Consider the following 21,714-nt stretch of genomic DNA (forward strand, 5'->3'; position numbering starts at 1 on the left):
ATCAATTGTAAAATGAACAGGGAGCCAGTGAAGAGTAGAGAGTACTGTGGAAATTTGTTCACACCTTTTCGTTTGGGTCAGAAGACAAGCTGCAGCATTCTGGACCAACTGCAGTCTTGCGAGGCAGGACTGACTAACACCAACATAAAAAGAGTTACAATAATCCAGTAGGGATATAATGAAAGCATTTTTTTTTTTTATAAAAATGGTTTCATTTTAGATAAAAGCTTCAATGTAAAAAAGGTCGCTTTAGAACTGAATAACTCTGTTTTTCAAAGGTAAGATTTTAGTCAAATTTAACACTCAATTTTTTTACTTGCAACATAACAAGAGGTTCCAGGCTATTCTGATCGAAATGAGAAGCACTATGATTACCACTTAGTCCAGACATAATTATTTCAGTCTTGATCTCCTTGAAATTGAGGAAATTTGGGCTGCTGGCATTGACTTGAGTGAGACACTAGAACAGTTACCCTTTAGCTGAATGTAGATCTAAATGTTACGGAGCCCGCAAGGGGACATGGGGGAATTATTTTTCTTTTGCATTCCCACGTAATACTTTTGCGTTCCCACGTAATACTTTTGCGTTCGCTCGCAATATTTTGCGTCCCCACGCAATACTTTTTGCGTTCGCTCGCAATACTTTTTGCGTTCGCTCGCAATACTTTTTGCGTTCGCTCGCAATACCTTTTGCGTTCGCTCGCAATACCTTTTGCGTTCGCTCGCAATACCTTTTGCGTTTTCTCGCAATACTTTGTGGGATAGTTTCCAAACCAGATAACTGCAAAAATGGAACAAACACTACACCCATTTTTGAGATTTATTGAGTTTTATTTTGAAATTGGCCTTAAATAAAATTATCTTAAATCAGACTTAAAGACAGTTTTTATCCACAAGCTGTGAAACTAATGAACTCTGGACAATAATACTGCACAAAACCACATCTGTGACACTTTATTTGCTTATTGCTGCTGCATGACGTGTACTTTTTTTGCATGCCACTTTTGTTTTTGTAGGGATTTGAACGGTTCGTTTTATCCTAAGCATTTAATTGCATTGTTGACTGCATGTTAACCTGTATATGACAAATAAACCATACCAATGCCATATCAGTGCTGTTTGTTTTGTGAGCAGTTTGTCAAATGTGCTGCTGTTCCAAAATGCACAGCTTTCTCAAGGTGATTAACAACTTTTGCGAGCGAACGCAAAAGTATTGCCTGGGGACGCAAAAGAAAAAAAAAAACCCATGTCCCCTCGCGGGCTCCGTAAAATGTCGGCAGCATATGAGTGGAAAGAAATATTTTATTTTCTGAAGGGTATAACCTAAAGACAACATATTTGCCTCATAGGAGGCAGACTCCTTGGTTTAATTCAGACCTGAATACATTAAAGCACAATGTTAGAAAAATTTAGAGAAAATGGCGCTCTACACACCTAGAGGATTCCTACTTAATCTGGAAAAATAGCCTACTGTTGTATAAAAAGACACTTCGCCAAGCCAGAGCAGCTTATTTCTCATCATTAATAGAAGAGTAGAAGAATAATCCTAGGTTTCTCTTTAGCACAGTTGCTAAACTTACACAGTCATAGCTCTGTTGAGCCATCCATTCCCTTAGCTCTCAGCAGTCATGACTTTATGGGATTCTTCTTAAATAAAATTAATTCTATTAAAAAGAAAATCTTTGACAAACTCCTGAAGATGATTACTTCATCCTCAGCAAGTGAGACAACATTGGAAATAACTGCAGAACCTGATTTGTGTTTGGACTGTTTTGATCCTGTGGAGCTTCCTGAGTTATCAGAAATATTAGCTTCATCTAAACCTTCAACTTGTATGTTAGACCCAATCCCAACCAAATTATTTAAGGAAGTATTCCCTCTGATTACTAACCCCATTTTAGATATGATTAATCTATCTTTAGTAAATGGATATGTACCACAAGCTTTTAAGTTAGCTGTAATTAAACCTTTACTTAAGAAACCTTCACTTGATTGAGATGACTTGAAAAATTACAGACCTATATCCAATCTTCCATTCTTATCTAAAACTCTTGAGAAAATAGTTGCTAATCAAATGTGTGAGCATTTACACAGCAATGACCTGTTTGAAGAGTTTCAGTCAGGCTTCAGAGCTCATCATAGCACTGAAATAGCTCTGCTGAAAGTCACTAATGATATTCTTATGGCCTCAGATAATGGACTTGTGTCTGTACTTGTCCTGTTAGATCTCAGTGCTGCATTTGATACATTCAATCACAATATTCACTTAGAAAGGATGGAACATGCTGTAGGGATCAAGGGAATAGCGCTAGGCTGGTTTAAATCTTATTTTTCTGACAGATTCCAGTTTGTTCATGTAAATGATAAATTATCTTTAAACTCCAGGGTTAATTGTGGAGTACCAGAGGGTTCAGTACTTGGGCCAATTCTCTTTACTATATACAGGGGTAGGACAATGAAACTGAAACACCTGGTTTTAGACCACAATTTATTAGTATGGTGTAGGGCCTCCTTTTGCGGCCAATGCAGCGTCAATTCTTCTTGGGAATGACATACCAGTTCTGCACAGTGGTCAGAGGGATTTTAAGCCATTCTTCTTGCAGGATAGTTGCCCGGTCACTACGTGATACTAGTGGAGGAATACGTTTCCTGACTCGCTCCTCCAAAACACCCCAAAGTGGCTCAATAATATTTAGATCTGGTGACTGTGCAGGCCATGGGAGATGTTCAACTTCACTTTCATGTTCATCAAACCAATCTTTCACCAGTCTTGCTGTGTGTATTGGTGCATTGTCATCCTGATACATGGCACCGCCTTCAGGATACAATGTTTGAACCATTGGATGCACATGGTCCTCAAGAATGGTTCGGTAGTCCTTGGCAGTGACGCACCCATCTAGCACAAGTATTGGGCCAAGGGAATGCCATGATATGGCAGCCCAAACCATCACTGATCCACCCCCATGCTTCACTCTGGGCATGCAACACTCTGGGTGGTACGCTTCTTTGGGGCTTCTCCACACCGTAACTCTCTCGGATGTGGGGAAAACGGTAAAGGTGGACTCATCAGAGAACAATACGTGTTTCACATTGTCCACAGCCCAAGATTTCCGCTCCTTGCACCATTGAAACCAACAATTGGCATTGGCATGAGTGACCAAAGGTTTGGCCATAGCAGCCCGGCCATGTATATTGATCCTGTGGAGCTCCCGACAGACAGTTCTGGTGGAAACAGGAGAGTTGAGGTGCACATTTAATTCTGCCGTGATTTGGGCAGCGTGGTTTTATGTTTTTTGGATACAATCCGGGTTAGCTCCCAAACATCCCTTTCAGACAGCTTCCTCTTGTGTCCACAGTTAATCCTGTTGGATGTGGTTGGTCCTTCTTGGTGGTATGCTCACATTACCCTGGATACCGTGGCTCTTGATACATCACAAAGACTTGCTGTCTTGGTCATAGATGCGCCAGCAAGACGTGCACCAACAAATTGTCCTCCTTTGAACTCTGGTATGTCACCCATAATGTTGTGTGCATTTCAATATTTTGAGCAAAACTGTTCTCTTACCATGCTAATTGAATCTTCACACTCTGCTCTTACTGGTGCAATGTGCAATCAATGAAGACTGGCTACCAGGCTGGTCCAATTTAGCCGTGAAACCTCCCACACTAAAATGACAGGTGTTTCAGTTTCATTGTCCAACCCCTGTATGTACCTGACTTTTGTGAAGTGCCTTAAGACAACATGTTTTGTGAATTGGTGCTATATAAATAAAACTGAATTGAATTGAATTGAACCTTTTTATAAAATAAAATTTGCCTCAGACTGGATCCCTGAGGAACTCCACATGTAAGGGGGCGAAGAAGACACTGATACTCCAAGGTTTACTAAGAAACTTCTGTCATACAGATAAGGCCTGAACCACTTTAGTGCAGTGCCTTTGATGCCACAATGCTCCAGAGATTAGGCTGATGTGGTCAACCGTGTCTCCTGAATCAAGGGCAAATAAAAGATCAATAAAAACTTTTAAATGTGCAGTTTCAGTGCAATGAAGAGCAGACTGAAATATTTCGTGAATATTGTGTACATTTAAAAGCTACAGCTACACAAATACTGTTCTTTCCAGAATTTTTGATAGAAAAGGAAGTTTTGAAATGGCTTAAATTTTGAAAAGACAGATGGGACAAGGTTAGGTCTGATGAAAAAAGGAAAAGTGGTATAAAGTTGATTTTCCTAAATCTTAGTCATATAGTAAAATCTTAAAACACTTGTATTTTAATTATGCCAAGAGCTTTGAAACATTTTAGTAAAATTGTTCCTTCTTTTATGAACCTGTTCTCTTTTATCGCCATTTTTTTAGCCCTTCACTCTACTTCTGAAGAAATTTGTCCTGCCAAAAATAATAAAAGAAACATTTTACAACAGTCTTTTGTTCTGCACTAAGAAAGTGAGACATTGGTGCAGTTTTTACTATTAAACACTTTGAGAGGAAAGGTTGTTAAGTTGTGGTGTTTAAAATATAGCATAGAGCCTCATCCTGGACCTTATCAGTACTAATTTTACAGTTATTAATAACTGTAGACATATGGTAGGTGTGTCTCACCTTTAGTAAAACTGTATCCTTTTTTAATGAGTTTAGTTTATATAATATTACATGTGTAATTCAGAAAAATAAAATAGTTAACTAATCAACGGTCCTCCTGTTGCTATGATTTATTTCTTAATTATACTGCATCTTTAAAGCCAGAGCTGTATGTTTAGAATCAGCACAGAAGCTATGAAACAGAAGAGGGAGGCTTACTTTTGCTCTTTCTAATTCGTCTTACTGGCAACAGGAGATATTTTCCTGGTTTATTGAGCAACATTTTTTGTCTACATGTAGAACTTGACTATAAGAACGGCTGCAGCAATGGGACGCAATGTGTTGATCTGAAGGACCTTTTAAGGTGTTCAGCTACATTAGGATTAAATGCTTTTATTTTGACTGAAGTAAAGGACCAGATAATTTCACATTATGATGCAAATCTGGCTAGAAGCTCACAGAAAAGGTTGTTACGGTATTCTATCACAGACAGATCATTTAAATTTACCTGGAGCTCAGGTGAAAGTTCCTCATCATGACCCTGAAGATGCTCATTAGAGTGAACCTCCACCTCGTATCTTGCTGGGTGAATAAGTGATTAGCTGTAACTTACAATCAGCCCATCCTGAGTCAGCATTCAGGTTTTACCGCTTGGCGTCCACCTGTTCCTGAACGCACCTACCAGGCTCCCTCTCTCCAGTTGGCTCCATGGTTGCTCTGAAATGAGCCCTGTTCGAGGCGCTCAGCGTAACTTTTCAGGTAATGAAGGAGGCAGGTCGCCCTGGAGTAAACTGCTGTTCTGGACTTCTCCAGCGTAGTTGCGCATTTGCGATGCCGCGAGTGCGCAAATAGCTATTTTTTTTGTCTTCTCCTTTTAACTCATTGTCAGGTTAGGTGGAGCGGGACGTGATATGGAACACAATTGAAAAATAATCAGATTTTTAATAAATCTGTTTTTAAATAAAAATGTGAAGTCCAATACCATTTTGTGGCTGCATCTTTTTAATACTTCTAAATTTCTTCTATCAAGTAGTCCAGGGCTATTCAGAAAACATCCGGGGCTTCCACCCCAGAAGCCCAGGTCTAACTATGCCCCTGGCAACAGTCATTAAAGTGTGCCACAATTAAAAAAGATCAAAAACAAAACACAACTTGTGTGTGATCAGTTTAAGTTAAAGGTAATTTACATAGCTTATCTAAAACAACTGCAGCATTGATCAAAGTGCTGTACAGAGGTCAATAAAATACAACAGCAAGTACTAAAGAATAAAAAGCCAGATTGATCTCTCAAAGACATTTTTGTGTTTTCTGGCAGCTGACAGAACAGTAGCTCCAACAATATGGAAAATGCTGCTCTTGTGGGTTCAGGCACTTTTATTTTAAAATGTGCCTTGTTTCCACCGACTTACACTATATTGCCAAAAGTATTTGTCTCTCTACTTTTACACGTACATGAACTTTGAGGACATCCTATTCTAATCTATAAGGTCCAGTTTGTTTATGGACCCGACAGCAATAGCAACTTTAGTTATTCTGTAAACATCTACTACAAGGATAGCGTTTAGTTAGATGAGTAAACCAGAATTGCATCCACCGCTCTAATTAATCCCAAATGTGTTCTAGAAGCTTGAGGTCAGGACTCAAGTTTCTCCACACCAAACCTTATACACCTGCATCCATGGAAGTGATTGTAACACTGGAGTTCATTGATTTGATGGTGTGACCCAGTACTTTTGGCAATATTGTGTAGATAGAAAGGAGGAGAAACAGTTATAGAAGAGAACAACAAGGTAACAAGTAATGACTATACTGTATTGTTTTATTTTCCTTTAGCATTATCTCTATTCTTGTATCCACTTCTGTGTTGTTTTAAAGTAGTTACAACACTCAGAAAAGTGCACAATTTCTACATAATTATGTAAAGAGAAGGAGGAAAATTAAACAGGTGTCTATGCAAGAGTGCATAACACAAATAGACAGAATCTGCCCTATAGTTGATATCACAATCTCTCTGCTGTAGCAGATCGTCAACATGTTCTAATCTTGCATTAAATATCATATTGCCTAACCCAGCTAATGGGGGAAAAATACATTTGTTACTTTATTTGATCTTGTGATAACACTACAAAGGTGTAACATCTGGTTGTTTGGCTTATTTTAGCAGCATGTTGCAAGTTCCAACGACAGACATATTTAAAGAGTTTTGTTTAAATGAGCTGTACAGATACTTTGAGGAACAAAATCTTGAGTTGGGGCTTCAAGGTCCAACTTTCATACCTTAGTGTCTCCTGTTGAAGAGTGTGTTTAACACAGAATTAGGAGGACAGGAGAACTAATTGTACTGGCTTCCATGGGTTGACTTATTCCTGGATAATTGCTTGGCTTCTCCACATTTCTGCTGCTGATTTGAAAAACATCTGATGAAACTGAAAAGATTTTGCACAGTTTTGCCCAAGTCTGAATTCTGTTGATCCCATTAAATAGAAAAAACACATACAAACTACATGAATCTTGATAAAACATCACTGATCCATAGACAATTCTCAATCACAAACATAATAGAATAAATCTACCTGATACATTTTTAAAACAAATTTAATGCTTTTTATTCACTTAAATAAAATATGCCTTCGCTGAAGGGGGTATCAAACAGACAGTTTATGAGGTAAACAGTTTGGAGTGCCCTTCTGTGTTTTCAGCAACATAATGACTGCATTTAAAACAGGCAACATTTATACAGAGCAGTTCACACCTGTCTGGGAGCGACTGTCAGAAAAGGCTTTGCCAAAACAAAGGAATTAAATTAACATTCACAGAAGCTGTTTGCATACATATAAAAAGCAAGATTAGCCATTGTGTTTGTTTGGCATGCTATGAATCAGAAAAAGGCAGACCCAAGATTCAGCCAGACACAGTACTGAAAGTTTAAAAGGTTTATTCAGCCACAGGAAAACGTCACACAGGTAACACTCCTCACAGCTTCCAGGAATCACTGAGGCAGAAAGAGGGATTAGTGACTTGTAGTCTCTCCAGATGTTGCAGGGATCAGAAAAGCCACTAACCTGCTTTTGTCTTGAGTGGAACTTGAAACCCAGAGGGGAAACCTCAGTGGGCAGCAGGCGGTGATCTCCACAGCACAGGTAAGAAGTGACTCCAGGCTGAATAATCCGAGGGCTAGGCTGGCTCAATAATCCAAGGACAGAAACAGGGTCAACGATCGGAACAAGAGGCGTCAGGCAAGGGGCAGGCAGAGGCATAAACCAGATGCAGGAAACAAAGTCAACAACCAAAATCCAAATAGTCCGACAGGGAGCAGGCAGAGGCATAAATCCAAAAAGCAAGGCAAGATCAAGAACAATGATAAGATAGGAAGGAATGCTGGATATCTACTCACACAATGGCTTTCAAAAATCTGGCACCGTCTGCTTGTCAGAGTCGGTATATATCAGGGAAGACACAGGTGCTTGGCATTCCACAGATTGCACTGCACTGCAGCAGCCACCAGGTGCATCTAATCTGCTGCCAGGGAGACAGGGTAGAGCAGACGTGCCAGAATCATAACATGGCAGGTATGTTAAGACTAGTTAAAATAAAATAAAACACAAACACAGTGGCTATCATGCAAGGCTACTCAGATAGCCTTCTGATCTTGGCTTTCTGGTGTGCAAGTGACTATTTCCAATAGCCTAGCAAAGTAGATTGTTCATATAACGTTAGTCAGACTGTACATTAGAACTATATTATATTAATATCATACTATTGGTGTAAATAGTGTAGTGTTCTGTTTGTGTGTATCACTTTCTTTGTCCAAAACGAAGAAGAAATTAGTCGAAATACGGTTAGTCACATGCATAAGAGGAGAGCCGTGCATGCGCATTAACAGACTTGGAAAGTTGTGTTCACTGACTTGCGGATAAATATCTTACACACCACTTAATTTGATTTCACAATTATGTAAGTTTTTCTTACAAGTATATATTTAAGTAAAACTTTTTTGTTTGACAATAATTTATATTTAATCAAAACCCAGTCAAGGCATGCTCTATATTATTTAAAATTTAAAATTACTAATAAACTGTGCCGCCTTCCTATGGAAATTTAACCATTTTGGGCCTGGTCTAAGACCCCACTGTTTCAGGATCCTAACAACGCTTGTGGACAAGGCTATGAAAACAGTCTAGGTTCTGAGGGCCATCAAACTCTCCAAAGACTGGGACTGAGCTGCTGTGATTAACAAAACCAACTAACTCTGTGGAAGTAATTGACCCATCAGCAGGAGGTTTTTCTGTTTTCTTGCAAATTTTACAACTTGCATAGGCACAATTAAGAAGTTAGTGTAGAAGATAATCTCAACAACAGCAGACTAATGGAGCAACAATGCAATCAAGAGGACGTGGTGTCTCTCCAGAGCAGCGTCCAATGGTGTGGGAGCTGCGTAGATGTTTTTATTCGCATGTCCATCCTGATTCCGTTCATGGTGGTGACAGCTCTGGTTGTCAGTGGGATGCTGGCGGGGAAGGCGACAGGGCCCCTCCAGGGCCCCACATCTCCAGTTGCTCATTTGAGCATTGATTCACCTTCTCCAGCTTATACGATAGACCATGTTTTCATTATTAAAATCTCCTGATGTCTCAGTTTTGTTTTTCTTGTCTGACCTCTGGTTGTTCTAACCTATATCCTTTTCATTTTTATTGTAACAGATGCACAAGTTTGCTAACTTGAACCCAAATTAAGTATTTTATTTTCCTTAAAGAAATGCAACAAAAACATTGTTAAATGCATTAAGGGTTCATCCACAATTTAAAAAATAAATGAGTCGTTCATTAGACAGTTATTTGTAATTTAAATAAAGCCGCAATAATTACTGTTGTGTATTTCAAGGGGTTTACCTCACCTACAAATGTCTCAGGTAGGACTCAGTTTGACACAGACTTTAGTTGAACAACATTTTTATTTTAACAAGGCCAATATCAAAATTACAGATCTGTGCCTGATCTGGGGGGACCAAAGCCAGTTGTGTAAGGATTTCCCCAGAACCACTATCACAGCTTCTTTTTATAAGCAGTTCAGGCAGCACACACAGTTTCTGGAATTAGGCATTCCCCAACATATAGCTCTGACTTTAGAATGTGCTCCAGTCTCTCTGCAGCCACACCCAATTTCCCTATTTACTGTCTCTCAGCCTGTAGCTTCTGTCTTCTGTAGACTGTCTTTCAGCAAGTTCGGGCATGCGTAGCTTGCTATTTTTGATAACTATCAGCATACGGACATGGCTTAGAAATATGCTTCAGCCTTAGCCTAACACCTCAACAAATAAGGTACTATCAGACACAAAATTACTTCAATTAAAGTGTTAATTGGTCATTAGAATTTGATTTCAGTTTGTGTTGTGGTAAAGTTAAAAAAGTCTCTATTGTTTGTGCCTGAGTAGAGGACAAAAGTGTCACAAGCCAACAAATAAATAAATATATAATGTTTTCTTAATTATTATTATTAATGTATGTGATGGTTTGAATAAATCTGTAAAAATATAAATAAAATGCACCAATATTTACATAAATGCATCTTAAATAGTTTAATGTATATATAATAAGTTTAAATTTAAATTCATTATATGGTAAAATTATATACTGGGGCAGTTAAGAGTTGTCGTGGGGGGTTTTTTGCACTTAAGATCCAAGACCAACATTCTTTGCAGTACTATAAGGTGACATTTTTGGTGAAACTCCACTCATAATGGCTACTAAATCTGTAAAAGCCTTTGAATCAACCCAGTTTATTGGATCTTATTTGCACTGTTTTTATTTATATTTTATTTATGTACCTATATTTATAATCCTGGGGGAATTTATTTTGTTGTAGATGCCACTACATTTGTCCTGATATGCAATACATTTTGGGGTCAAAGTGACTTTATAGGACTGATTTAGTATGAACTCGAGGAGCTAAACCTTGTTTTCAAAAAATTTGCAAATCAGCACTGAGAGCAGCGATGAGTAACAAATCTTCAGGGAAACAAAGTTCTGTAAACACAATCTGAATTATTATGATGAGCCGCATTGCAGGTGGAGACTTATAAAGAAAATAAAATGGTAGGTGTGGCAGATATAAACTACTTTAAAAAGTATGTATTTATATATAGTTTTGAAACCCCTTAATCCATCTCAGTGGTTATCAAAAATCAAAACAGCCTCAGGAAAAATTACATTACCAAATTTGGACTTCCTTTATGACCTATGAGAGACAGAGCAGATGCAGATCACTTTAAAATGGCATTGGAAAATTACCAGACATTAAATTAACAATTACCTCAGTGGCAAACCAAATGTTTTTACTGCTTTGTAAAAAGAAAAGCCAGGGTTGTTGAGGCCAGATTGTTTTTTGACACTCTTAGGTAAATGATCTAAAGTGAAACATATAAAATTAAGTACAAAAAGCTCATAATCATAGTAAAATTAACTTTAAACAGGTAGTATTCTAAACAATAACGTGTTTAGGGTAAGATCCCCTATGCTGTTTAAGAAAAAAATATAAAAGGAAAATAGGATCTCAGATTTTTGTCAATGTTTAGTTGATCATCTACATCTGTAAATATGTATGCAAAGGCAAAATCATGTTAAATGTTTCAAAAATATAGCAGATGGCTGTCTGCCACGTAAACAAAAAAGAATTACGATAAATGTATTGTAATAACCATATTCCTTTTTAGAGACTCTTTTAAATAACATTTTTGTTTAACAGCTTTTTAGACTACAAATTTAAAAAACAAATCTGTTATAGCTTTATACTTCTACCTTATGATAAAACTATTATTTTGTTGACAGGTTCATTACCTTTCTGGAGAAACCATCTATGCCTCCAAAAATGACAGTTTTGTACCTTTTATTGAAAAAGAATACAAACACATGCAATTACAAACACACAAGGAAATGCATGTTGTATTGTTAAACTCACCTTATAAGTTTGTAAATTCTATCAATGTGCTGAATGATTTAGGGCATGGTGCAGAGTATGTTCTTCTGACCATACAACGGAGCTAGGGCATCCTGGACACTATGCCTTAAGTGTCCACTCTGTGCATTGAGGACCGACCATGCTCCCACTGACTGGACACGCTCTCACTGAACTCTATGTTCTTGTGACCTTAGCAGACCTTTCATCATTCTATACCCTGCATCTGGGTTTCTGCCACTTGTTTATTTATGAGTGTCAAAGTAAAAGAGGCTAAATGCAAATGCTTGTAACACTTTCACATTTGTAAAGAATATGAAAATCATGTGTAGTTTTCCTTCAACTTCATAATTTTGCACTATTTTGTGTTGGTCTCTCACATAAAATCCCAATAAAATACAATGAAGTTTGTGGTTGTAATGTGGAAAGCTGTGTAAAAGTTCAAAGGGTGTAAATATTTTTTGCACCGCATCATAGGAGTATTTCTGGTGCAGAAATGACTAGGTCTAAGCTTTTAGAGTTTGTTTAGCGTCCACCTTTTTAAATTTTATGTAGGACATTTATTTGGACAGACGCTTGATGTAACTGCATCATGGAAACATTTGTACTGAGGTTCTTCCTAAGAAAAAGTCTTCTAAGATAAGTTGTTGTGGGACAGAAAAATGGACTGCACATAAGTGAAAACATAAACCCTCTGAGGTTTAGGTTTGTTCAATAAAATGTCACACTGCATCTCATAAACCTTGACATTGGGGCTTATACTGATTCAAATATCTATTTAAATCTAATAGCTGAAGAAATTTTACATGAGAACAACATTTCTTAATGAAAAATCCAAAAGTAAAAACATTTATTCTAGACTTGATCTTTCTCTGCACATTCAGGCTCTAATACATAATAACAATCAGTCTTTGGAATAAATTGACAAAACTCTTGCCTGCCCACTGAGTTTGATGGGTGAAGTTGACAGTTTAAATTATTTCATGAAACTGCTGCACTATGAAATATAGAGATACAGAGTGAAATAGTTTGGAATATTAAAATAATTTATTTTAAAAAAAAGAATTCATTTATTCAATGTAAGGCTTTAAAATGTATATTTAATTATTTAATGAGACATTTAATAATTTAATTGTGTATTTCATAATTTAATAGTATATTTAAATATTTAATGATATATTAAATAAATAGTACATTTAAGCATTTAATGGGACATTTAATGGTACACTTATTTATTTCATGAGACATTCACATTCATTTATTTTATGATATACTTATTTATTTAATTTTGTGCCTTTTAAACCTCCATATGGTTTAGGCCATAACAAAGTGTAGAAAAATCACTTTAAATTTAAATCTGGCAGGGGTATAAATAACTTTGAGCAAAAAGAAGCTAGATAACTTCCAAAACTATTATTTTAAATTAGCTTTCTTTGTCAAACTTTGTCTAACATTTGCTGCTGAGAAAAGTTTGTAATTTTTGAATGTGCTTTCTATTCCCTGAGGTCTATTGGGAGGTTTTGTTATTCGTCCTTGTAAAAAATTTGGATTGGCTTACTGTTGCAACTCTGTAAAAGCCCTCAGGGGACAAACTCTGTGGATCACATGGAGTGACAGAATACTTTCTAAACAAAAAGGTAAAAAGATTGCAAAAAATGAAAATTAAGAAGTGACGCAGTGTGATGGGAAAGATGAGGGGACTATTTCTGCGTGGGTGTGACATAGAAACACAGAACATTTAAATTTTAACATTGCAAATAGCATACACTCTTGAGTGTCATATGCTACAGCAGAGGCAAAACCCCCATTAAACTGTGTTTCTTAAACAAAGCAATGGACACCAAAAATTCCTTGTTTCCATGTAAAATGTCAGGATCTACCAGTTTTAGCTTTGTTTTGGGTTTTGTTGTAAAGTATTTTTTCCTTATGTTGTGATTTTTAGTTTGGTTATAGTTTGTCATTTTATTCTTTCGTCTTATTTATTAGTCCACCCACTCACTGGTTTACTTATGTTCTTCTGTGTTCTATCTTTCCTTCCCTCATGCCCCTTAGTAGTTCCTCCCCTTGTCCTTGGATCCCCTTCAGTTATTGTTACACTCATGTTTATTTCCCCTAGTTATTGGTTCATTCTCCCCTCGTTGTCAGGTCCCTTTGGTTATTATTTTACTCAGTTATTTATTCCTTAGAATTGTTTCCTCTGGTTATTATTATTATTAGTACAGTTCTCTTTGTTTATTTCCTTCTTGGGTTAGTGTTTCTGTGCTTGTTTACTGTTAGGTTTATTTACTCTTGCTGCATTAGTTATTTTTCCCTTTTGGCCTTAGACCTGTTTGTTGTTGTTACCCGGTTGGTTATTTCCCTGAGTATTTCCCCATGTTCTCTGGTTTAGTTCTTCCTAGAGTTTATTTCTATTTCTCCTTTCTAGCTTCTGGTTTATTATCCTCAGGTTTGTTTTCATTTGTAGGTTATGTCTAGTTTAGTTTCCCCATGCCTCTGTCTAACATTAGTACCATAGCAACCTATTTCCTCAGTTCCCTTCACCTGGCCTGCGCACCTGTTATCACTTTCATCTGATTACCTGCCGTCCTCTCTCATTGGTCCACACTCCACCTCCCTCTGTTTATTTACTGGGTTGTTTGCTATACTCCTTATTGGTTCCTTGTGTTATGTCCTGTCTATCCTCGAGCTCCTCATGGTTTCCTGCATTTGTGTTATGGAGTATTTCCTCCCAGAGTGCCTGTAAGTGCTGATTTCATGCCTTATTAAAACTGATTTACTTTGCAACATGCCAAGCCCTAGTCCCTGTTTGCATTTTGGTCCGAAACAACCTCAGAGAGTGACATAAAAATCTAAAATGCTTAAAGGTCTTTCTGTGAAGATAATTAGTGTGTGGGTGTGTATGTGTACATGTTTCTGTGTTTTTCATCTCAGGTCTTTCTTGTAGTTCTGATGAGTTTAGTTCAAATCTTTGCTTTAATCTCAAGAAGCTCCTGAAAAGTCTTTCAGTATCTATTGTTTCCCACCCAGAGATAAAATAGACAGGGAGGGTGAGAGAAAAGGGGTGAAAAGAGGGTGATGCAGGCTGTTTCTCTAATCTAGGTTGTGTGGTTCTAATGATCATTATCAGGTTTATACTTAAGATTCTCTATCTCTGTCTTATGGCGGTCTGTTCATCACATTTTCACCTCACTTCGACCTCTAGTTAATTTTTTTCTATCAGTATTCGGATGCTGTTACTGGGAGGAAGAGCTGCGTGAAGCTGACACCCCACCCACTTGAAAAATTCCAGCAAATAGACAGAATGGTTAGTGCTTCGTTTGTGCAGGTTTGTGCCGTTAAAATTTTCGTTTGTGCTGTTTTGGTTTCTGAGATATTAAAGATTATTTTTCAGGTCATCCAGAGGTCACCATCCCCCCATTTTACTCCGAATTGAACCGGAGTGGGCTCATTTGTTAGTGCTTCGTTTGTGCAGGTTTGTGCTGTTAAAATTTTCGTTTGTGCTGTTTTGGTTTATGAGATATTATAAGGTTTAATTTCGGCCGATGACGTCACCATCCCCCCATTTTACTCCGAATTGAACCGGAGTGGGCTCATTTGTTAGTGCTTCGTTTGTGCAGGTTTGTGCCGTTAAAATTTTCGTTTGTGCTGTTTTAATTTCTGAGATATTATAAGGTTTAATTTTGGCCGATGACGTCACCATCCCCCCATTTTACTCCGAATTGAACCGGAGTGGGCTCATTTGTTAGTGCTTCGTTTGTGCAGGTTTGTGCCGTTAAAATTTTCATTTGTGCTGTTTCGGTTTATGAGATATTGAAGAATATTTTTTTTTAGGTCATCCAGAGGTCACCATCCCCCCATTTTGCTCCAAATTGAACCGGAGTGGTCTACCTTTTTAATGCTGTTTGTGCCGCTTTTATGTATAAGCTATACAATTTTCTTTCAGGCGATCACTGACGACTTAAATCGATGACGTCTATGGCCTGCGCTGAACATCATCACCACCAAGCAAGCAGTTATTAATTTCGTGTTTTTTTTTTCATCATGCAAGTTAAATTGTGTTTTTATCCGATGTTGTAAAATGTATGCCTTGTTATAGTGTTTTGCACTTTATTCCTTAATAAAGATTATGAAACTTTTTTGGTCTCAAATAAATTTGCTTTAAATATGTCTACTAAGTCACCAATACATTTATCTTTCTACACAGTAATTCAATATTATCCTCTCACAAATGGGGAAAAATCCACCAGCTGCAGCTTACACATTCCTTGCCCAAAACCTGACATGGTCTGCGACCACTATGATGTAATGTTTATAATTTCAATAACTGTTCTGTGTTACTGTTGTGGTTTTAATAATCTAATTCAGCTCGTGTACGCTGGACAAAAGCGGAAGTGCGAGTAGGTCATTGGCTCAAAGTTCATAACCAAGTAATTTACTTTTTGTTTAAATAAAATTTAAAAATGCGTCAAGCATTAATTTCTAATTTCTGACATTAAATGTAAGAATTTTTAAAAGCGCTTGGCAACTTTGATATACTAAGTTCTCACGCAATGTCATAGGGATTGGCTCCACCCACGTACTGACCCCCACCACTGACCTTGTTTTGGTGGTAATTTAAACGTTTTACTACACTTGTACAAGGTAAGTAAACTAATGTTTAGGTTTTAGATAAAACACTGTTGCCACTGCAATCCAGTCCCTGATTAGAAGAGAGGGATTCATGGTTGCACGCCTTGCATATATATATTTCTGTAAACCTGCAATTCAATTACATTTTAAGTCCAGACTTTAAAAAAATGTTGAAACAAAGATTCGGCAAGGTTTCATTTTGCAGCTATTCCATTCATTTTTAGTCATTGATGTTTAGGCACATCAGTAGACTCCACAGAACTAAGACACATTTTTAAAGTTGAACAGATACTTCAATTGAAAATTCACAAGACAAGTAGTAGTAAAAAATTCAACATTTAATATAAAATAAAAACATACTATAATTACAACACAGCATAAATGGCTTACAGATTTGAGAGAACAATTTAAACTGAGTTTTTGAGTTGTGATAGAATGCTGAAATATCAATGTTTTGTGGCTTTGGGAGATTATATAGGCCAGAATAATATTTTGATTAATGCTAATCAAAGCCTTTTCGTTCTTTAACTAGATGCCTCGACAGCCATCAATAGACAGGGATTCCCTTATTGCAGTTCTTTGCACTTCCAAAGAGGCTATCCTTCTTAATGGCAAAATAGCCACTCCAGCTGCCACTATCTGGACAGTATTAAGTCAGCAGCTGGAAAACAAGATGTCTCCAAAAGCCCTGTACACTTTTGTAAAATCTAACAGACACAACATCTGGTCATGTTTGGAGATCAGTGAGCAGGAAAGTGATCGTGAGAGCATTGTGGACACAGAGTTTGACTCTGACTCTGGCTCCATTTCTCCTGGACAAGACGACTGCTCAGGTTTTCAGCTTGAAGTTCCTTTTGAGGAATTGATCAAATTTGTACCTGAGAAAGTGGAATATAATGACAGGTTTTCATCATCTGGCAAAAGGGAATACATGATTTTGAAGCCTGGCACTTGGAGTCATGTAATTAACCATCTGATTTGGAAAAAGATCAAAAGCACATGTACATTTGTGTTCCAGAGAGCAAAGGTTTATCCAACTGTCACAAGCAACTACATAGATATCAAAGGCTTATGTAAAGAGTGTCAAGGCCATATTAAAATGACTTGTACTAGAGAGCCAACGGTAAACAGCCCAATGCTGCTTCAGTGTTCCATCGAAGACACTGATCTCTCCCTGCACACTGGGCAATCCAAGAGGTTCATGTCTGGAAACCTTCGTGCACAGATTTCAAAAGAGCTGTGTGAGGGCAGGATGGAGCCGGCTGTATGGAGGTCAGTGAAGGCATCAGATTTGATGGATATTGGAGATGCTGAGCCAAGTCACCTTCCAAATTTGGCCACCCTACGAAAAGCTAAGCAGGAGAGAAGAGATTTGGAATTAGGTGACAAAGATCCCATTTTGTCTTTGCAGTTATTAAAATATAGCACACCTCACAGTGGTAGTATAAGAGACAGTGGTCTAGACAAGTTCTTCTGCCACTATTGGAGTCAAACACAGCTGCATGTGTATAAGGCATTGTCCAAAAAATGCCCCTCAGTAGTTTGCTTTGACGCAACTGGCTCAGTTGTGAGAAGACTTGTGAGACCAAATGGTACATCTGGCCACATCTTCTTATATCAAGGCGTTCTGACAGGGGACAACTGCTCAGTCCCAGTTGTGCAAATGCTGTCAGAGAGACACGACATTAATGCAATTGCAACATGGCTGACAGAATGGCTTCGTACAGGTGCTGCTATACCAAAGGAAGCCGTGAGTGACTTTTGTCTGGCTATTCTTGGTGCTCTGGTGAAGGCCTTCACTCCTTACCCCGATCTGAAGACATACATTAACGAATGCTTCCGTTTGCTACTTGGGAACCAGTCTGCAAAACTTCCTCCTTGTTTTATCAGGGTTGATGTAGCACACTGCATAAAGATGATCTGTCAGTGGGACTGCCTGAAAAACAAGTCACACCGTGTCAAAGATTTCTTTGTCAGGGCAATAGCAAAGCTTCTTCAATCACAGTGCTTGGACCTTGCAAAACAGCTAATCACTGTTGTGGCCCTCAGTGAGGCAGAGGGTGATGATAGTTCTGGAGTCCCTCTCGAATCAGAGATGTGCAAAAAATATCTAAAAACCCAGATCACAGAAGACTCCATCATCATTCCAGCTGAAGATCCAAATGAAATGCATCAAGTGGATTCTTTTGACGAGATCCAGACTGACCTACGCGGCTGGGTATCAAACATATGCGAGGAGAGCAGGTCACTCGCTGCAGCCAATGGGGATAGGGATAACATCCATTTCCTCCCTGATATTGTTCCACACATAATAAGACTAGCAAGTTACTTACGACTTTGGACAGGAGTAATGGTCCCCCTCTTCAAAAGCACCAACCTCACAGCAAGCTCAGCCACTGTTGAAGCAGAATTCAAAAATGTAAAGCATGGCCTTTTTAAACACGAGAACTTACCCATTCGAGTTGATCGCTTTATTTCTCGTCATCTTTCCTTTATTGAAGGAAATATGCGGATTTGTTCTGCAAAAGCGAAAAATTATGAGGAAACATCTGGATTAGCAAAAGTTTCCAAAACAAACTCTGTATCCATGACTACCCACAGTGCTGAAGCCAAGACAAGAATGGATTCTCACCATTCTGTAGAATCCGATGAAACCACAAACATTCCTCCAACAGATGAAGACGTGGTTGAAAACTGGAGGGTACTTATTCTTCCACCCAAAAAAAGGAAGAGGACTTCTTATCTCACTTCCTGCACTGAATGGCTCCATGCAGATCCATCTTTTGGGGCAAAAAGAGTGAAAGTGGGACTATTAAAAAACTCTGCGCACACATGGAATGAATTCACACAATTTCTTAAAATACAAGAATTTATTAACAAAAATAAGTCAACTCAAGTCAACCATATTTCAATCAACAAACTCTTTACTATACTAAAACAATCCAACTAAACTACCAAGCAGAATTAAAGAATAAGGAAATAAGCTAATGGGCTATGTACAATATAAACAAGTTGATCAAAGATGGTTGAAACCATGACCAAAAGAGTGATGCAACATTACCATGCAATGTTTATGTTTGAGAACCAAGGATTATCTTGAAGAATCTGGAATTCAATTAAATTCAAATTCAATTCAAAGATACCTTATTGATCCCCGAGGGGAAATTAGAAATCCAGTACAACCCATCCAAACATACATCATGACACAAGACAAGGGGGGGACGGTGACCCGTCCCCCCTTGTCTTGTGGCTTTGCTGCCCACTCACAGGCGCTGCCCTTGCTAGATGAGAAAAGAGGCCACATTAGGTAAGTAGAGGGAAAAAAAAATCATATTTCACACTTTATCCATAGCAGGATACAGTTTGAGATTGCAAAAAACCTCAGCACAAAGAAGCAACAAGTTGACAAAACAACATCATGCCGGGAACGGTGAAGGTGGTGTGAGGGGTGCATATGTTTATCTTGAGCATGTGTGTGTGTGCAAGTGAGTGTGTGCAAGTAAGTCCATGAAGCACTGTCACAAAGGCCATTGTCCTTGATGGTTCCTTGGAATGTACATCAACCGGCCAAGTTCTGAGCAGGTCCACAGATGTCCTCAGGGAAGGGAGGGGGCAGAGGGAGCAGAGCGTCATGTTTACCTAACTTCCAGGAGAAGTTGAAGATAACCAGCCATCAAGTCCGTGCAGGGGAGCCAGATTCAGAAAACAACAATTATTTGGGTTAGGCTGACTCTTAATTTTCCGTCAGCCTTGAGAGTCTCGCTGGTGCTTCTCAAAGGCGAATCCAAACAGCCAAATTCCTGGTCTTTCTGCCAGATCCGAGCGAACAACTTTCTCCAAGATTTATCCCATTTCACTCCTGAGTCCAGGAACCGCAACCTGCCTGCAATCCTGTGTAAGAATCACATCCAGTCTGCGATTCAGCTCACGCAACATCTCAGTCTGAGTGTTGATCGCTCTGAAGATCCCATCACACATGCCAGGCAGCCTTAAAATGGCCAGAACAGCTGCTGACATTCTCCGAATTTCTTGATATGCCAGGTATCCGCTGACTCCAAAAAGCAGAAATCCTGATATCAAACATCCAATTATATACACATCTTCCACATCCTCGACTGACATTATCGACAGACACACAATCCTCCACTTCTGCCAGGAGTCCATCGTGTATCCGGAGAAAAATGTCCCGTCCGGGCAAGTGGGCTCTCCCGACCCCTGTCTTCTCGTCGAGAAAATTTGATCACTTGCATTGAGAGACCAGCTGACCAAATCCATATTTTGGAAGAATTTGGAAGATGTGCAAAAAGAGGCTCCAAAAAAGACAAGACACAGAGCTGAAGCAGGGCAGAAAAAGCGTCCACCTCCACCAAGAGCAGGAAAAGAAGGAAAAAGCAGGAAAGCAGGAAAGAATTGAAGTTAAGTTAGTCTTGGAACTAACTTAGGCAATAATTGGCATACCGTTAGTCAACCATTCACAATGCAAGATCAGATAAAATATTATTTTAATAAAATATAATCTTAAAGAATGATTTATTGAATAAAACCAATCTTCTGGATTACCAATTCTCAACGGTGTTTAATTAGCTGCCTTTATTTATTAAAATAATATTTTAAAGACATTTTTTTGAATAAGAACAAAATCTTTGGGAAATGGGCTTAATTGTGTTACTTAGTTATCAAGTTTAGTAAAATAATACTTCAACACAAACAAGACCAAACATCATAAAACAATAAATGTTTAGATTATTTCATTCTAAATTACTTCTCTCTGCCCAAAACACAACCTCTTACGGGAACCGTGCTGACAGAAAGTTGTCCAGGGCGATGAAGTTTGAAGAAAGGGTTAGCTGCAGCTAACCTCCGTAGCTGTGGGGTGGGGCGGCTCGTTCTGTCGGCCGGTCAAACTGCACGTTACTGCTGTAACCACAGTGAGGCGGTCCCGTTGTCCTTCCTTCAGACCGGGAAAACTGCTCCACTCGGCGTTGTAGAAATAGGATCTCTGCTGGGATCTCTCTGGAACACAGTTTGCTTCTGTAGACCTCAGAGAAAGTCAAGCCACGCTTGTACCTTAATTAACCCGTTCATGAATGAAATACCGGATACGCAAACAGCAATTCATGCCTACTTAACTTAGTGCATATGATCGTATGAAACTCTTGCATCCAGTTTGAAGAGTTATGTCTGTTTGCCAGCAAAGAGACATTAGCGCGCTGTGTCCCTCCGTCCAGTTCCGCTGGGGACTTGCGTGGAAGAGGTCAGCTTGTTGCAAAAGCGGTGATTTTATTTGGAAGGTGACGTCACGGGAAGTCCGCTGTTACCCCTTTTCCTGGCTCTGCTGGAAGTAGGTTAATGCAATTTATTTTGAAAGTTCCAGAAAAACTCATACCGGCCATTTATATTGTCCCCATGGCTGGGTCCCAACACTGCTATGCTCAGATGAGGAATCTCTTTAGAGAACAGTTTGATCTTCTGCTGTATTGCTTTAACAGGTAAAATCTATTGTTTTTTTTCTCATTATTTACCCAGTTGCAACATGTGGCATCCTATATTAGAG

General features: G+C 38.5%; 1 protein-coding gene and 1 long non-coding RNA gene across 3 annotated transcripts in view; one reads left to right on the forward strand and one right to left on the reverse strand.

The window, feature by feature from the left end:
* The window catches only part of spon1b (spondin 1b), a 164,004-nt gene that overhangs the window by 44,993 nt on the left and 97,297 nt on the right, over positions 1-21,714 (forward strand). Inside the window, exon 1 of one of the 2 annotated variants that reach the window (XM_047350360.1) lies at positions 21,540-21,649. The exons of the other annotated variant lie outside the window; for it this stretch is intronic. Coding sequence (XP_047206316.1) covers positions 21,567-21,649 — 83 coding nt within the window. The 5' untranslated portion in view covers positions 21,540-21,566. Of the gene's footprint in view, positions 1-21,539; positions 21,650-21,714 lie in introns of those variants that run through there. 2 annotated transcript variants of the gene reach the window in all.
* On the reverse strand, positions 16,959-21,387 carry LOC124858355. Its single transcript, XR_007035812.1, has 5 exons — positions 20,945-21,387; positions 18,793-18,940; positions 18,494-18,679; positions 17,968-18,096; positions 16,959-17,512 (listed from the first exon to the last, which is right to left on the reverse strand). It is a non-coding gene; the product is annotated as an uncharacterized LOC124858355 (long non-coding RNA).

This window comes from Girardinichthys multiradiatus, chromosome 2, assembly GCF_021462225.1.
Source record: "Girardinichthys multiradiatus isolate DD_20200921_A chromosome 2, DD_fGirMul_XY1, whole genome shotgun sequence".
Lineage (NCBI taxonomy): Eukaryota > Metazoa > Chordata > Actinopteri > Cyprinodontiformes > Goodeidae > Girardinichthys > Girardinichthys multiradiatus.